The following is a 14,688-nucleotide window of genomic DNA, read 5'->3' as shown; positions in this document are numbered from 1 at the left end:
GCCAATGATCAGATGTGGGGGGTGAATGAAAGCTCGGAATCAAGTATGATCCCCAAGGCAGCGGGCATGTTGCTTTGGAGTAATGGTGGAACCGCACACAGAGATGGCAATGTCAGGCAAAGGAAGGTTAGTAGAGGGAGAAAACACGAGGAGTTCAGTTTTTGACAGGTTCAGTTTCAGATAGAGGGAGGACATGATGTTAGAGACAGTGGTAAGACAATCACTGATGTTTTCTAAAAAGGTTGGCTTGATATCAGGAGAAGTGTATAATTTGGTGTCGTCAGCATAGAGATGGTACTGGAAACCAAATCTACTGATTGTTTGTCCAATCGGGGCAGTATACAAAGAGAAGAGGAGGGGGCCTAGGACTGATCCTTGAGGAACCCCTACAGTAAGGGGAAGGTGAAAGGAGGAGGAACCAGCAAAAGATACAGTGAAAGAGCGGTCAGAGAGCTAGGAGGAGAACCAGGAGAGAACAGTGTCCTTGAGGCCGATGGAGCAGAGCATAGTGAGGAGGAGCTGATGATCCACAGTGTCGAATGCTGCGGAGAGATCCAAGAGAATTAGCATGGAGTAGTGACCATTAGATTTAGCTGTTAGAAGGTCATTAGCGACTTTAGTGAGGGCAGTTTCAGTAGAGTGTAAAGAGCGGAAACCAGATTGAAGAGTGTCGAGAAGAGAGTTATCTGAGAGATAGCGGGTAAGACGGGAGTGGACCAGGCATTCGAGGAATTTAGAGATGAAGGGAAGATTAGAGACAGGTCTATAATTAGGGGCACAGTTTTGATCGAGGGATGGTTGTTTAAGTAATGGATGTACAGTTGTGGCCAAAAGTATTGACACCCTTGCAATTCTGTCAGATAACACTCAGTTTCTTCCTGAAAAAGATTGCAAACACAAATTCTTTGGCATTATTATCTTCATTTAATTTGTCTTAAATGAAAAAAACACAAAAAGAATTGTCCTAAAGCCAAATTGGATATAATTCCACACCAAACATAAAAAAGGGGGTGGACAAAAGTATTAGCACTGTTCGAAAAATCATGTGATGTTTCTCTAATTTGTGTAATTAACAGCACCTGTAACTTACCTGTGACACCTAACAGGTGTTGGCAATAACTAAATCACACTTGCAGCCAGTTGACACGGAGTAAAGTTGACTCAACCTTTGTCCTATGTCCTTGTGTGTACCACATTGAGCATGGAGAAAAGAAAGAAGACCAAAGAACTGTCTGAGGACTTGAGAAACCAAATTGTGAGGAAGCATGAGCAATCTCAAGGCTGCAAGTCCATCTCCAAAGACCTGAATGTTCCTGTGTCTACCGTGCGCCTTGTCATCAAGAAGTTTAAAGCCCATGGCACTGTGGCTAACCTCCCTAGATGTGGACGGAAAAAAAAAATTGACAAGAGATTTCAACGCAAGATTGTGCGGATGTTGGATAAAGAACCTCGACTAACATCCAAACAAGTTCAAGCTGCCCTGCAGTCCGAGGGTACAACAGTGTCAACCCGTACTATCCGTCAGCGTCTGAATGAAAAGGGACTGTATGGTAGGAGACCCAGGAAGACCCCACTTCTTACCCCAAGACATAAAAAAGCCAGGCTGGAGTTTGCCAATACTTACCTGAAAAAGCCTAAAACGTTTTGGAAAAATGTTCTCTGGTCAGATGAGACAAAAGTAGAGCTTTTTTGGGCAAAGGCATCAACATAGAGTTTACAGGAGAAAAAAAGAGGCATTCAAAGAAAAGAACACGGTCCCTACAGTCAAACATGGCGGAGGTTCCCTGATGTTTTGGGGTTGCTTTGCTGCCTCTGGCACTGGACTACTTGACCGTGTGCATGGCATAATGAAGTCTGAAGACTTCCAACAAATTTTGCAGCATAAGGTAGGGTCCAGTGTGAGAAAGCTGGGTCTCCCTCAAAGGTCATGGGTCTTCCAGCAGGACAATGACCCAAAACACACTTCAAAAAGCACTAGAAAATGGTTTGAGAGAAAGCACTGGAGATTTCTAAGGTGGCCAGCAATGAGTCCAGACCTGAATCCCATAGAACACCTGTGGAGAGATCTAAAAATGGCAGTTTGGAGAAGGCACCCTTCAAATATCAGGGACCTGGAGCAGTTTGCCAAAGAAGAATGGTCTAAAATTCCAGCAGAGCATTGTAAGAAACTCATTGATGGTTACCGGAAGCGGTTGGTCGCAGTTATTTTGGCTAAAGGTTGTGCAACCAAGTATTAGACTGAGGGTGCCAATACTTTTGTCTAGCCCATTTTTGGAGTTTTGTGTGAAATGATCAATGTTTTGCTTTTTGCTTCATTCTCTTTTGTGTTTTTTCATTTAAAACAAATTAAATGAAGATAATAATACCAAAGAATTTGTGATTGCAATCATTTTCAGGATGAAACTGAGTGTTATCTGACAGAATTGCAGGGGTGTCAATACTTTTGGCCACAACTGTATGATGGCATGCTTAAATGAGAAGGGAAAAATACCGGAAGAGAGAGAAAGGTTGAATATTTTTGTTAGGTGAGAGGTGACAGCTGGGGAAAGGGACTGGAGGAGATGTGACTGAATGGGGTCACTGGTGCAAGTGCTTGGGCGAGAAGATGCAAGGAGCCTGATTACTTCTTCTTCTGTAACTGGTTCAATAACTGGACAGCCTCCAGCACACTACTCTGCTGTGTGTGTGAGGCCTATCAAGAGTGACAAATTAGTTGCAAAAACTTTTATGAATGAAAATCCAATGTATACTTGTTTCTGTACCGTGGGCGTAAATATTTTTAAACCACGTTAGTTTCTGTGTATGCATGTGTTTTCAGTTAGGAGATGGGACAAGCCTCTGCTATACACTTCTGGTGGCAGCTTTTCTTCCATAGGAACATGCAAATTGTCTCTTCAGAGAGGAAGAGGACCAAAACACTAGTGCCACCTATTGGTAGTAGCAATCCCAAAAGTCAATATTGATCCTCCAACAAGCCTTTCCATATGACTAAGGATAAAAGCCAAATCAGAATCTTAATTTGGAGACACAGTGTTTCATAGTTATGCTACTCATCAGTGCAAAGTAAGAGATCTGATTTGGCTAGGTGAAAGGCTCTGGACTGCGGTCTATGCTCACTCTGACATGCTAGGCTTGGCTTGTCACTCTCCCTAAGGAGAAATGTTACCCCTTAGACTCCCTTCCATAAGAACAAAAGAAACAGGGGCCAGAATTCCACATATCTGAATGGAAAAGCCTCACAGTCATAAAATAATCTGTATTGTGATCTTATGGAGTACTTACATCTGTTGTGCTTTTAATTGGTAGCATATAATCACAGCTGTGAGGGTCTGTTTGGGTAATATTTTTGAGCAGCACATATTATTGTTGTTATTATGCTACATGTACAGCAAAGCCATTTTAATACAAGATAATAAAGTCTCCACTCTACGCAAGGAACGCAAGGTGCTACACTACCCCGCAGGATAGTGCAGTGAAGTGGTTGATTTGTCAATTGCAAAGTCTGCATGTGTCTTGGACAGATAATCACAGTTCTGTTATTAGTGAACCATCGTTTATGATTAAGGTTGTTATGAACTGTGCTAAAAGTAAGTTAGTGAGAAAATGAATGAAAACTTTACATTCTTTAAGGTGCAAAAGGTGCTTCAGGAGATCCTGGCATATCCGGCACTATAGGATTTGAAGGACCTCCAGGAAAAGATGGATCTTATGGAGTTCCTGGCTTCCCCGGTGCTGCTGTGAGTAGTTCACTGAAAGCAAGTCTGCAATGAAAACACATAGAAATATTTTAATTTTTTAAATGAACATTACAGTTGACACTGGTGCAGGGGCATAAGTCGTAACTATAAGAACCCTGGCGTGTAATGTATGCTTTCATCTATATGCACCTTCTATATAAAATATATATGCATCTCTTACTTGTGTATATAGTGGCAAAAATATTAGTAATGTAGTTCAAAATGTACTCATAAAACAGATTATGCCCGCACTTAAAAGAAAGCATACTTTTGAGTAACCATATGTTATAAGAATGCATACAAGGCAAATTCCTATGTTCACACTAGCTGTGCTAGTGCTAGTGGTAGTACTAGTGGTGCACTTATTTTTCTGGTAAAAATGACAGAACTTGCTGAGGCTCCAATCCACATGTGAACATAGCCTTAGCTACAAATAGCCATTTATTAAATATCGTAATTTGTGTTTTTAACAAAATGTAATGAAGTGTTTTTTAGGTGTATCTTCATCCTAGATGTTTATTAATATGCAGGGAACTGAAGTGATCTTGACAGTGTTCTTACACCTGTGAGCCCTAAACCATTCTGTCTATATGCTCATGCAGGAGTTCTACTAGTTCCATAAGGGAGTGCTTCGGGACAGTGCTCTGAGCAGTGAGGGTCTAAAGACCTGGATCCTCATTTTTCTGCAGGATATTTAGGGACATAAAATATTATTAAAATCGCGATCACGTTCACTCTAAGATGTCCAAAGTATTCAGAAATCCAAACAACACATATACCGTACTTTGTTTGTTATAGGGTGATGCTGTCAAAGGACTACTTGGCGACCCTGGGTTTCCAGGACTTCCAGGCTCTGAAGGACCCAGAGGTGAGACTGGTCAGCCAGGTATAGGATTTCAAGGCACTAAAGGCACACGTGGACTTCCTGGGCCACCAGGACTGAACGGACTACCAGGAATTCCAGGATTGCCAGGTTTAACGGGTAAGAATTGTAAAAACTATTTTTCAGTGATTATGTGTAGATCATTCAATTAATTTCACCAAATTTTGATAACAACAGATTTTAGTAAGGATGAGGCTTAGTACAGTAGCTTAGCTTAATGACTACATTCTACTGATCACTCCTTTAACTGGCTTTATCGCAGTCCAAAACTATTCTTAAAAGATATTTGGTCATATTAACCTCCAGAGAAACACCTTAATGCCGCGCACTGATATGATATAGTCAAAAGAAAAATTCAAGCTAAGGCTTCTTTCACACTTGCGTCGTCTGGTGGCCGTCACAATGCGTTGGCGCGATGTATCGACGGATGCGTCAAAAATAGTGAAAAACGGATGCAACGCATACAGTATTTCGACGGATCCGCTAGACGGTTCCGTCGAAAAACTGGATCCGTTGCATCCGTCTTGTCCGTTTTTACCATCCATTTTTTGACGGATCCGTTTTCCATGCTTCTGGCTGGACGCTGGCTGGCTTCTGCCTGGACACTGGCTGGCTGGCTGGCTGGACGCTGGCTGGCTTCTGGCTGGATGCTGGCTGGCTTCTGGCTGGATGCTGGCAGGAGTCTTGCTGGCACCTTTGGGGGTGACGCCCCAGGTCAGTTCTATATAGATTTGGGGCTGTCTGGTGAATTGGCTACCAAATTCTGATTCTGAGCATGTAAAAAGACATATTCCAGCGCTGGATTCCGTCATACGACGTGCCACGACGGATCCTGCGTCCATAGGCTTCCATTCTAGCCAACAACGTATGCCACAGGATCCGTCGTGACACGTTTTTCCGACGCAGACAAAAAAAGTTACATTTTTTCCAGACGACGGTCCTCCAAATTCCGATGGATCCAGTGCATGACGGACGAAACGTGTGGCCATACGTCACAATCCGTCGCTAATACAAGTCTATGGGAAAAAAATGCATCCTGCGGGCAAATTTGCAGGATGTGTTTTTTGCCCAAAACGGCGCATTGTGACGGATCTGAAAAGACAGAAGTGTGAAAGAGGCCTTACAAAGCAGAATGGCTCACAACATGATCCCAACACACAACAAATGGTCACGTCCTTAGTTACAGGGCTAGAAACTGCAGAAGTGGTCATTAAAGACATAAACCATGCAAAACCTGTAATTCTTCATTCTTACTGGCTCTCTGTAGCCTGTTGTACTATCCTATGCAGTTGAATAAAGAGTAAGGCGATATATACTTATCAGATGAAATCCAAAAGGACACATATCTGGCCTTTGTCAAGTATATGAGAGTTGTGGGTTTGAAATCCCCCATTAGAATGTAGAGGTGATCATGCATGTGCACGACCTCCTCATTTATTGTCTATAGGACCACCGAAGTTGTGGAGAAAATGCATGGCCAACGCCTAATTTTGACGTGATATTTCAGGCCTCTGTTGTTGACTTGGGACAACCCCTTTAAAGTCTAACTTTATAATGCTTGCAACTTATCATTAAATTTCATTATTATTTAAAATGTAATGACAATTTTAAAAAATATTAGATTCACTTGACATGAGTGTAAAAAATGTTATGTAATGAATTAGTAAATGAAATATTTTTTTCTCATCTGATCTGCAGGGTGGGCCATTTATATGGAATGGTTGGTGTTATCAACTTCCTGTTTGTGGTACATTAGTATATGGGAGGGGGAAAACTTTTCAAGATGGCTGGAGACCATAGCGGCCATTTTGAAGTTGGCCATTTTGGATCCAACTTTATTTTTTTCAATGGGAAGAGGGTCATGTGAGACATAAAACTTATTGAGAATTTCACAAGAAAAACAATAGTGTGCTTGGTTTTATCGTAACTTTATTCTTTTATGTTTACAAGTTTATGACCACTTATAAAATGTTTTCAAAGTGCTGCCCATTGTGTTGGATCATCAATGCAACCCTCTTCTCCCACTCTTGACACACTGATAGCAACACTGTAGAACAAATGCTAGCACAGGCTTCCAGTATCCGTTGTTTCAGATGCTGCACATCTCGTATCTTCAAAGCATAGACAATTGCCTTCAGATCATCCCAAAGATAAAAATCTAAGGGGGGTCAGATCGGGAGACCTTGGTGGCCATTCAACTGGCCAACGATGACCAATCCACTTTCCAGGAAACTGTTCATGTAGGAATGCTCAGACCTGACACCCATAATGTGGTGGTGCATGACCGTCTTCCCATTGTAAAAAATAAAGTTGGATCCAAAATGGCCGACTTAAAAATGGCCGACTTAAAAATGGCCGCCATGGTCACCACCCATCTTGAAAAGTTTTCCCCCTCCCATATACTAATGAGCCACAAACAGGACGTTAATATCACCAACCATTCCCATTTTATTTAGGTGTATCCATATAAATGGCCCACCTTGTATATTTGGATTGAGGTAAATTTAGTAAAGTAATAGGCCTGATTCATTATTATAGTTGCACTTGAAGTTTTTGGTGTCTTGCATTTTTTTTTCTTTGCGCCATCTTTCCATTTGACCCTTTTTTTAAAGTTACTTGTTTTAAGTGTTCATTTAATTTTTTTTAGCTAAGTGTTCATCTTTTTTTTTAGCTTGCTCAGAGATTAGGGTTTCCAGATTATTTTGCCTGAAAAATAGTTGGAAATTTTGAACAAATGTACTCCCCTTAATAATTTTATGTATGCCTGGAATTTTGGCACAATTTTTTCAATATTTTAGCAAAACATGCAACTTTTTGCAATAAAAAGTCTCGAAACAGGTTATAAACAATAATAAGTGGTATTTGTTTTATTTTGCGCAAAATTGATGAGTAGAGTGTGCCATTTTGATTAATTTCTTTCAAATACATCAGCGAATACCACAAAACTAAAAGAGAAGCGTGACAAAAAATAATTATAAAAGATGAATCGAGCCCAAAGTTTCCAGGTAGATTGGGAAACAGTGTTTCCGACGATTTGCCAGTTTTTCTGCTTTATCAGGTCATAAAATACAAAAGAAAAAAGTGTTTGCCTTCTATTCTCTAAAATGCACTAAAAGCAATTGTTATAGTGAGTCATCCATATTACCAATATGGATGGAATTCAAATTATGTGAAAAATTTGCTCATCTCCAATGAGGACATTTGTAACTCAATGTTAGCTATTACATTATTTAGTAGTCTGATAAGATATAAGGTTTAAAATGTGTAATGTTAAGTTCCCAATTCAAACGAGACCGGAATTATATCAGTATAACAGTGCATGTTATGGATGGTTCAAATTAGAACCACCATGACATAATGTTGACTTTATTCATCGGATATAATTTGTTGATAATAACAATGTAGTTTCATAAAGACTATAAAATTTATTTGGTTACATTTTGACATCAATGTTAAAATAGTTTTTTTATTTTTTATTTTAGGAGATTGCTTTAAGGAGCCCAGAGACGGACAAACAGGTAATTCTTGGCCTCCCCACTACTTGTTGTGCACAATAACTATGTTTCTTCTCTAAAGATTTCTGATATTATTTTTTATTAGTTATTTCTACAGATGGGTAAATTTATTTGTGTGGAATGGTTGAATGGAATTCCACTCAGATTTTACAAAAAATCTGTGTTCTGCCAAATGTGGATTTTTTGTAATTTGATACACGGGAATTTAGTAAGATGGCGGCTTACTGAACACCATTTGACTGAACCATAGAGAGCCAACGAAATATTAAAAAAAATAAAAATAACTAATTCTCATCTCGACGTTCAACTCCCAGCCACCCCCACTGTATTCTCTTCCCCATACAGTTTTAACCGCCTCTTCTTACCAGCTCTGTGTGTTGATATCCAAGACCTCTTCATGCTAGGCCGGGACTTCAGGATGTGCATCACAACCTTTTTATGACTGACGTACAAGGCCGGGACTGATGCCACAACTAGACCAGGGACGTCACTTCGCATCCTCGTCTTAAGGTTGCGTTGAAGTCGTGAAATCAGGATGTGCTTCTACCTTATGATGAGCACTCAAGGCCGGAAACTTCCACCGCTACTAAACTTGAGCCTAGTCAAGGCTAGAAGTCCCCGCTAAGCGTAAAGATGCCTGGGGTTTCAGTGCGAGGCAGCGGTAAAAATAGGTGCACAGGACCATACGGGTGACAGTGAGCAGCAGGGGGGAGTGGAGAGTTGAGTATTGGTTGTCATTTTATTCTACATATTACGTACAGTGCCTACAAGTAGTATTCAACCCCCTGCAGATTTAGCAGGTTTAATAAGATGCAAATAAGTTAGTGCCTTCAAACTTCAAACAAGAGCAGGATTTATTAACAGATGCATAAATCTTACAAACCAAAAAGTTTTGTTGCTCAGTTAAATTTTTATAAATTTTAAACATAAAAGTGTGGGTCAATTATTATTCAACCCCTAGGTTTAATATTTTGTGGAATAACCTTTGTTTGCAATTACAGCTAATAATCGTCTCTTATAAGACCTGATCAGGCCGGCACAGGTCTCTGGAGTTATCTTGGCCCACTCCTCCATGCAGATCTTCTCCAAGTTATCTAGGTTCTTTGGGTGTCTCATGTGGACTTTAACCTTGAGCTCCTTCCACAAGTTTTCAATTGGGTTAAGGTCAGGAGACTGACTAGGCCACTGCAACACCTTGATTTTTTGCCTCTTGAACCAGGCCTTGGTTTTTCTTGGCTGTGTGCTTTGGGTCGTTGTCTTGTTGGAAGATGAAATGATGACCCATCTTAAGATCCTTGATGGAGGAGTGGAGGTTCTTGGCCAAAATCTCCAGGTAGGCCGTGCTATCCATCTTCCCATGGATGCGGACCAGATGGCCAGGCCCCTTGGCTGAGAAACAGCCCCACAGCATGATGCTGCCACCACCATGCTTGACTGTAGGGATGGTATTCTTGGGGTCGTATGCAGTGCCATCCAGTCTCCAAACGTCACGTGTGTGGTTGGCACCAAAGATCTCGATCTTGGTCTCATCAGACCAGAGAACCTTGAACCAGTCAGTCTCAGAGTCCTCCAAGTGATCATGAGCAAACTGTAGACGAGTCTTGACATGACGCTTTGAAAGTAAAGGTACCTTATGGGCTCGTCTGGAACGGAGACCATTGCGGTGGAGTACGTTACTTATGGTATTGACTGAAACCAATGTCCCCACTGCCATGAGATCTTCCCGGAGCTCCTTCCTTGTTGTCCTTGGGTTAGCCTTGACTCTTCGGACAAGCCTGGCCTCGGCACGGGAAGAAACTTTCAAAGGCTGTCCAGGCCGTGGAAGGCTAACAGTAGTTCCATAAGCCTTCCACTTCCGGATGATGCTCCCAACAGTGGAGACAGGTAGGCCCAACTCCTTGGAAAGGGTTTTGTACCCCTTGCCAGCCTTGTGACCCTCCACGATCTTGTCTCTGATGGCCTTGGAATGCTCCTTTGTCTTTCCCATTTTGACCATGTATGAGTGCTATTCACAAGTTTGGGGAGGGTCTTAAATAGTCAGAAAAGGCTGGAAAAAGAGATAATTAATCCGAACATGTGAAGCTCATTGTTCTTTGTGCCTGAACTACTTCTTAATACTTTAGGGGAACCAAACAGAATTCTGGTGGGTTGAGGGGTTGAATAATAAATGACCCTCTGAAAAGACTTTTCACAATTTAAAAAAAAAATAAACAAAGAAATAACATTCTTTTTTGCTGCAGTGCGTTTCACACTTCCAGGCTGATCTACAGTCCAAATGTCACAATGCCAAGTTAATTCCAAATGTGTAAACCTGCTAAATCTGCAGGGGGTTGAATACTACTTGTAGGCACTGTATATTATGCTCCAGAGCATAGTAATAGTTGTTACATAGTTGCATAGTTACATAGGTTGAAAAAAGACCTAGGTCCATCAAGGTCAACTGTTCTCCACCAATTGTACATCACATCACTAATTTAACTATAACCTGCAATATTATTTGTATCAAAGAAATCGTCCAGCACTTTTTAAAAAGCTGTTATAGTGTCTGCCATTACTACCTCTTGTGGTAGAGCAAGTCTGACTGCTCTAACTGTAAAGAACCCTTTCCTATTTAGCGGCTTGAATTGCCATTCTTCCACCCGGAATGAATGTTCCTTGGTCCTTAGTATGGTCTTTAGAAGGAATAAGCCATGTTCTAGTACTTTGTACTGGCCTTACATATATTTACACATGTAAATGAGATCTCCTCTGACACATCTTTTTTCTAAGCTAAACAAGCACAACTTTTCCAACCTTTCATGATATGAGATGCCTTCCATACCATGTAATAATCTAGTTGCCCGTCTTTGAACTGTTTCTAACTTCTGAATATCCTTTTTAAAATGTGAAGCCCAAAACTGGATCCCATATTCTAAATGTGGCCTCACCAATCTACTATATAATTGTCTAAGGGTCACTTCCGTCTGTCTGTCTGTCCTTCTGTCTGTCACGGTTATTCATTCGCTGATTGGTCTCGCCAGCTGCCTTTCATGGCTGCCGGGACCAATCAGCGACGGGCACAGTCCGGAAGAAAATGGCCGCTCCTTACTCCCCGCAGTCAGTGCCTGTCGCCCGCATAGTCCCCTTCGGTCACCGCTAACACAGGGTTAATGCCGGCGGTAACGAACCGCGTTATGCCGCGGGTAACGCACTCCGTTACCGCCACTATTAACGGTGTGTGTCCCCAACTTTTTACTATTGACGCTGCCTATGCGGCATCAATAGTAAAAAATGTAATGTTAAAAATAATTAAAAAAAAAAAATTAACCTGCTATACTCACCCTCAGTAGTCCGCTGAGCCGCTCCCGCCGGCCGCCATCTTCCGCTGCACTTTCCGGTGGCAAAGATGGTATGGCAGAAGGACCTGCCATGACGTCACGGTCATGTGACCGCGACGTCATCACAGGCCCTGCGTGACAAGGACGTGTCATGACGTCACGGTCATATGACCGCGACGTCATCACAGGCCCTGCGCCCATACCAACGCTGGGACCGGAAGCTGCCATGGACTACAAGGGGCCTTCGGAAAGGTGAGTACCTTATATGTTTATTTTTTATTTTTTCACCTGTGACAAACCAGGCTGGGCAATATACTACGTGACTGGCCAATATACTACGTGGCTCTGTGCTGTATACTACTTTGCTGTGCAATATACTACGTGGCTCTGTGCTGTATACTACGTCACTGGGCAATATACTACGTGACTGGCCAATATACTACGTGACTGGCCAATATACTACGTGGCTCTGTGCTGTACACTACGTCGCTGGGCAATATACTACGTGGCTCTGTGCTGTATACTACGTCACTGGGCAATATACTACGTCACTGGGCAATATACTACGTGGCTCTGTGCTGTATACTACGTCACTGGGCAATATATTACGTTACTGGCCAATATACTACGTGGCTCTGTGCTGTATACTACATTGCTATGCGATATACTACATCACTGGGCAATATACTACGTAACTGGGCAATATACTACGTGGCTGGGCAATATACTACGTAACTGGCCAATATACTACGTGGCTGCGCAATATACTACGTCACTAGGCAATATACTACGTGACTGGGCAATATACTACGTAACTGGCCAATATACTACGTCGCTGGGCAATATACTACGTGACTGGGCAATATACTACGTGACTGGGCAATATACTACGTGGCTGGGCAATATACTACATGGCTGGGCAATATACTACGTCACTGGGCAATATACTACGTCACTGGGCAATATACTACGTGTCTGGGCAATATACTACGTGACTGGACAATATACTACGTGACTGGGCAATATACTACGTCACTGGGCAATATACTACGTGTCTGGGCAATATACTACGTCACTGGGCAATATACTACGTGGCTGGGCAATATACTACATGGCTGGGCAATATACTACGTGGCTGGCAATATACTACGTGGCTGGGCAATATACTACGTGGCTGGGCAATATACTACGTCACTGGGCAATATACTACGTCACTGGGCAATATACTACGTGTCTGGGCAATATACTACATGGCTGGGCAATATACTATGTGGGTTGTGCAATATACTACGTGGACATGCATATTCTAGAATACGCGATGCGTTAGAATCGGGCCACCATCTAGTTTTATAGATTTATAAAGGGGTAATAATACATTGGGATAGCTGGATTTTCTCTCTCTTTTTGTACATCCTAAAATCTTGTTTGCTTTTGCAGCTGCTGCCTAAGTAATGTTGCTCAGTTTACTTGTAACCCGAATACCCAAGTCCTTCCCCTGTTCTGTAGTCCCGAGTATTCTTCTATCTAATGTATGTGCAGCAACAGGATTACTCCGTCCTAGGTGCATTACTCTACGTTTATCTACGTTAATTCTCATTTGCCAAGTGTTTGTCCATTCAGTCATCTTTTTCAGATCGTTTTGCAATATTGTAATGTCAAGGTCAGATTTTAATATCCTACATAGTTTGGTGTCGTATTGAAACAACGAGTACAACAGGAGTCAATAGGAACTATAAAAGATAATACTTTATTGTATGAAAATTACACACCATAAAAAAGTGCATACAGTGTACATAAGGTAATTATACCATAAAGTGCATAAGGACGGAGCATGTTGATAACCACCGGTGCGAGCTGCCCAAATGAGGTAGATACATAAATAGAGTGCAAGGCTGCCGAGAGAATCAATCAGTAATCAGGCTCGTGGGTGAATAATATCCCACAGCATAAAGTTAGACATTTATCAGCAGCTCTTACCAAGGTGGGACAGTGGGCACCGGATTGGATCCTAATGTACAGAACCCCCGACGCGCATTTTGCTTCTTCCGGTGGTCTTGCTTTTTCAAGGGGAATAAACATTTAAAGGGACCTGACAGTTAATTCATGCTGCTCAGATCATAGATAGTATGAATCAGAGTCCGGCTTCATTATTGCAGCTATGATTTACTCTGAAATGCTGCAGCGTTTCAAAGTACATTTTCTGTGTGCACAATTATTAAGCAAGTATTTTGACCATACCATAATTTGTATGCATATTTTCCAACTTCAAGCTATATAAACTGGAATGCTTATTGGATGAAGCAGATCAGGTGACATGTATTTGTGTAATGAGGGACCTAATAATATAAACACCCTTTATCAAGCGGTGCAGAGTTATTAGGCAGATTGTTTTTCCCCAGGCTAAATGGTCCAAAAAGAGATTTAATTCACTCTGAAAAGTCAAACATTGTTATAAGTAGTGTTGAGCGATACCGTCCGATACTTGAAAGTATCGGTATCGGATAGTATCGGCCGATACCCGAAAAATATCGGATATCGCCGATACCGATATCCGATACCAATACAAGTCAATGGGACACCAAGTATCGGAATGTATCCTGATGGATCCCAGGGTCTGAAGGAGAGGAAACTCTCCTTCAGGCCCTGGGATCCATAGGGAGGTGTAAAATAAAGAATAAAAATAAAAAATATTGATATATTTACCTCTCCGGCGGCCCCTGGACTCAGCGCGGGTAACCGGCAGGCTTCGTTGTTCAAAATCAGCGCTTTTAGGACCTGAGAATCACGTCCCGGCTTCTGATTGGTCGCGGGCCGCCCATGTGACCGCCACGCGACCAATCACAAGCCGCGACGTCACCGCAAGCTATTGACGCGCTCATTTTTAAAAATGAGCGCGTTAATGGCTTTGAAAGACGTAGCGGCTTGTGATTGGTCGCGTGGCCGCGACCAATCACAAGCCGCGACGTCACCGCAAGCTATTGACGCGCTCATTTTTAAAAATGAGCGCGTTAATGGCTTTGAAAGACTTGTGATTGGTCGCGGCCACGCGACCAATCACAAGCCGTTACGTCTTTCATTGTGATTGGTCGCGTGGCGGTCACATGGGCGGCCCGCGACCAATCAGAAGCCGGGACGTGATTCTCAGGTCCTAAAAGCGCTGATTTTGAACAACGAAGCCTGCCGGTTACCCGCGCTGAGTCCAGGGGCCGCCGGAGAGGTAAATATATCAATATTTT

General features: G+C 42.1%; 1 protein-coding gene across 1 annotated transcript in view; it reads left to right on the top strand.

The window, feature by feature from the left end:
* Nucleotides 1–14,688, top strand: part of COL4A2 (collagen type IV alpha 2 chain) — a 372,124-nt gene that overhangs the window by 287,144 nt on the left and 70,292 nt on the right. The window contains exons 25-27 of the mRNA XM_069757929.1: nucleotides 3,631–3,737; nucleotides 4,536–4,719; nucleotides 8,103–8,138. Of these exons, the coding sequence (XP_069614030.1) occupies nucleotides 3,631–3,737; nucleotides 4,536–4,719; nucleotides 8,103–8,138 (327 nt within the window). The remainder of the gene's footprint in view (nucleotides 1–3,630; nucleotides 3,738–4,535; nucleotides 4,720–8,102; nucleotides 8,139–14,688) is intronic.

The sequence above is a fragment of the Ranitomeya imitator genome, chromosome 3 (assembly GCF_032444005.1).
Source record: "Ranitomeya imitator isolate aRanImi1 chromosome 3, aRanImi1.pri, whole genome shotgun sequence".
Taxonomy (NCBI): domain Eukaryota; kingdom Metazoa; phylum Chordata; class Amphibia; order Anura; family Dendrobatidae; genus Ranitomeya; species Ranitomeya imitator.
This window is presented reverse-complemented; position numbering and strand designations above follow the sequence as displayed.